The sequence below is a fragment of the Cucurbita moschata genome, unplaced genomic scaffold (assembly GCF_002738365.1).
Source record: "Cucurbita moschata cultivar Rifu unplaced genomic scaffold, Cmos_1.0 Cmo_Scf00058, whole genome shotgun sequence".
Classification (NCBI taxonomy): Eukaryota; Viridiplantae; Streptophyta; class Magnoliopsida; order Cucurbitales; family Cucurbitaceae; genus Cucurbita; species Cucurbita moschata.
The window spans coordinates 272,886-277,160 of NW_019268574.1; the positions used below are offsets into that span (position 1 = coordinate 272,886).

Genomic DNA, 4,275 nt, shown 5'->3' on the forward strand with positions numbered 1-4,275 from the left:
CAATTGTTTATATTGACGATGTTCTGATTTTCTCTCAAAACATCGATCAACATTTTAAACATCTTCAAGAATTTTTGGCAATAGTCAAAAGAAACGGTTTACTTGTATCTAAACCAAAAATAAAACTTCAGACAAGAATCTATTTTCTTGGGTTTGAAATTTATTTAGGTCTAATTAAACCCATTCAAAGATCCATTGAGTTTGGCTCAAACTTTCCGGATCAAATCACCGATAAAACCCAACTACAAAGATTTTTTGGATGTCTAAATTATATGTCTGATTTCCTTCAAAATATCAGGCCCATTTGCAAATCACTTTTTGAAAGGCTCAAAAAGAATCCGAAACCTTGGACGGAAGAACACACCAAAACAGTCCAAAAAATCAAATCCCTTGTCAAATCAATTTCGTGTTTATCTCTGATAGACCCGAGGACTGGTTTAATAGTGGAGACCGATGCATCCGATATCGGATATGGAGGAATCCTAAAACATTGACAAGAAAGAATCCATTGTTCGTTTTCATTCGGGAATATGGAATTCTACTAAAAAAAATTACTCAACAGTAAAGAAAGAAATACTTTCAATAGTACTTTGTGTACAAAAATTTCAAAGCGATTTAATTAACAAAAATTTTGTGATCAAAACGGATTCTAGGGCATCTAAGTTAAGAATCTTGTATCTAAACAAATTTTTGCTAGTTGGCAAGCCATTTTATCTTGCTTCGACTTCCAAATTTTGCCTATAAAAGGGGTCGAAAAGTCTTTGGCGGATTACCTCTCAAGAGAGTTCTTACTCTCAAAGAAAAACTCTCCCTAGCCAAGCTCCTTCTCCCAGTGATGACCGGTAAGAAAGCAATAGAAAAAGGGAAGAAGCCCATTGCTTCTTCAAACACACCTACTCCAAACAAGTTAAATGACTTAAAGATCTTATATGAAACCTATTTTTGTGGTTAAGAATTATTGTAAAATATTTCAAAATAACCCGAGAATGTTTAGGCCCCAAACAAAGGCCTGCGAATAATGACAAAAATATTTCTTTTATGTGCTTAAGATATTTTATGGCTAAAATAGACTCCAAATGACTTAAGAATCTATATTATGGATAATTTTAATGATGTTAAGATTTCATCCTAATTTGATCAAGTTTGGATTCTAAACCATGATTGGGGTGGAAAGAGACATAAATACATGTAGAATCTCATGATGTTTCTAAGTATTTAACGAACTTGAAATGATATGAAATTTTATATGAGACTCGTTTATGAAATTATAGACGACTATATATCACTTCAAATTTATTTAACGACCAAGTATCATGACTCATGACCCGTGATTTAGGACTAAGATCTTCATGAAACGAAACTATGATAAGCTCTTGGTCAAATCATAGAGATACTACCTTAGCACCCACCATGGACACGATTAAGAACCGATAAATAGGCTACAAAGAGCGGCGACAACCTTGTTTCTCACAATCAAACATGATCTCAAAACTACAAAGAATTACAATAACTTTACCATTTATCATGGTAACAAATGTGGTTTCAAAACTACAAATACTTTGTCATCCTTATTCTTCATGTTATAAATGGGTTGTATAAATGAGACAAGTAATCTAATCAAGTATAATTCATGGAGAAGAAAATCTCTACGGTGTTATAAAATAATAATATGGAGTTCATGAAATAACATAAAATATCAATTTATTGCACATCAAAAGTAAACCAAGGCCAACACTAGTATATTTTTGTTTAAAAATATAATTATTCTTAATGATCCTCAAATGAAGGAGGGAAAAATTAGAAATTTAATAGTCAAACATTCTATACTTGGAATACTCTCAAACCCACAAAATTTAACACCCTTTCTAAATTCGGTGGTCTTTTCTAGATATAGTTTTCCCATCAAACTATATATAGGGCCTCACGTTGTAAGAAAAATCCAACCACCCACATCTTAGCAATTGCTACTCTTCATCATTTGTGAAACGAGCTTGTAACCTTACAACTTTAAGACACTCCACAATGGCCGTAGGCAAAGGTTTCAAGCTCTTTCATACCCTTTTCTTAGTGATTTCTTGGCAATATTGTGCGAAAGTGGGTGCCACTTTTAGTGATGTCACCGGTGTCGTAAATCTCGATCATCAATTTTCATTTCGTGCCTTTGCATCACATGACACACAAGCACCAGCGGTAGCACCAATCGGAAGTAGCACAGAAGTCCTAGTTGCTGCACCGTTTGGAAGCATCACTAAAACTCCTAAGGCTTTAACCCCAGAGGCTGCATCAGATGGAAGCATTGCTCTAACCCCGGAGCACTAAAACTCCTAAGGCTTTAACCCCAGAGGCTGCATCAGATGGAAGCATTGCTCTAACCCCGGAGACTCCATGGGATGGAAGCATTGCTCTAACCCCGGAGGCTCCATGGGATGGAAGCGTTGCTCTAACCCCGGAGGCTCAATGGGATGGAAGCGTTGCTCTAACCCCGGAGGCTCCATGGGATGGAAGCGTTGCTCTAACCCCGGAGGCTCCATGGGATGGAAGCGTTGCTCAAACCCCGGAGGATCCATGGGATGGAAGCGTTGCTCAAACCCCGGAGGATCCATGGGATGGAAGCGTTGCTCAAACCCCGGAGGATGCATCGGATGGGAGCGATGCTCAAACCCCGGAGGATGCATCGGATGGGAGCGATGCTCAAACCCCGGAGGATGCATCGGATGGGAGCGATTCTCAAACCCCAACCGTTTCTCAAACCCCAGAGGATGCATCGGATGGGAGTGCATCAGATGAAAGCGTTGCTCACACCCCAACCGTTTCTCAAACCCTGGAGGCTGCATCAGATGAAAGCGTTGCTCACACCCCAACCATTGCTCAAACCCCGGAGGCTGCATCAGATGAAAGCGTTGCTCACACCCCAACCATTACTCAAACCCCGGAGGCTGCATCAGATGAAAGCGTTGCTCACACCCCAACCATTGCTCAAACCCCGGAGGCTGCATCAGATGAAAGCGTTGCTCACACCCCAACCATTGCTCAAACCCCGGAGGCTGCATCAGATGAAAGCGTTGCTCACACCCAAACCGTTGCTCAAACCCCGGAGGCTTCATCGGATGGGAGCATTGCTCTAACCCCGGAGGCTGCATCGGATGGGAGCATTGCTCTAACCCCGGAGGCTGCATCGGATGGGAGCATTGCTCTAACCCCGGAGGCTGCATCGGATGGGAGCATTGCTCTAACCCCGGAGGCTGCATCGGATGAGAGCATTGCTCTAACCCCAACCATTGCACCGAGTGGAAGCGTTGCTCTAACCCCAACCATTGCACCGAGTGGAAGCGTTGCTCTAACCCCAACCATTGCACCGAGTGGAAGCGTTGCTCTAACCCCAACCATTGCACCGAGTGGAAGCGTTGCTCTAACCCCAACCATTGCACCGAGTGGAAGCGTTGCTCTAACCCCAACCATTGCACCGAGTGGAAGCGTTGCTCTAACCCCAACCATTGCACCGAGTGGAAGCGTTGCTCTAACCCCAACCATTGCACCGAGTGGAAGCGTTGCTCTAACCCCGGAGGCTGCATCGGATGAGAGCATTGCTCTAACCCCAACCATCGCACCAAGTAGCACACAAGCTTGAGAGTAATTGTTAAGCATGGATGTTTCTTTGGCTATTCACAAAGAAAAACTTATGCCAAAGAACTATTTTGTGGACAAATTCATTATTTCTACATTTTTTTTCTAAATGGAATGATTTTCCTACCTTTTTCTCTAACTATCTATTTTAATTAAAGATATTTTTAAAATTTAATGAAACACAAGTTTTTATAGACTTCACAATCTACTAAATGATACCATAACCAATGAATAGACACTATAGTGAAATCTGTAGACGCGCTCCTCTTAGGAACTAGTACTAGAGCATCTCGATTTGATTCGAGGTGCGGCATGTCATATTATATTATAAACAAGTTCTATAATATAATTAATTCATGTCTCTTACATCAAATTAAAAGAACTTTCTTTGGTTTTTAAGCAATTCTATTTTATGTTTAACAATTTTGGCGCTATATTATCATCGATCTTAGTAATATTTTAATGAAAATGATTATCAATATAATGAATTAAATTATTATAATCTTATAATAATAAGATTTTGTTATTCAAAATAGAGATAATGATTCAAATCTAAGACATTAGTCAAACCTACATTAGTCAAACACAAGATTCTGGTAGAAGTTTTGGTCAAACATTTTATGAAAAGTTAAAGGGTAAGACTGTAAAATA

The 4,275-nt window shown here is 39.8% G+C and overlaps 1 protein-coding gene across 1 annotated transcript; it reads left to right on the top strand.

Annotated features, from left to right (window-relative positions):
- The first annotated feature begins 2,022 nt into the window (after positions 1 to 2,022).
- LOC111436665 (mucin-1-like) lies at positions 2,023 to 3,628 on the top strand. Its single transcript, XM_023074385.1, has 3 exons — positions 2,023 to 2,293; positions 2,343 to 2,733; positions 3,199 to 3,628. The coding sequence occupies exons 1-3, from the start codon at positions 2,023 to 2,025 to the stop codon at positions 3,626 to 3,628; spliced, it is 1,092 nt and encodes a 363-aa protein (XP_022930153.1).
- Positions 3,629 to 4,275: the final 647 nt, after the last annotated feature.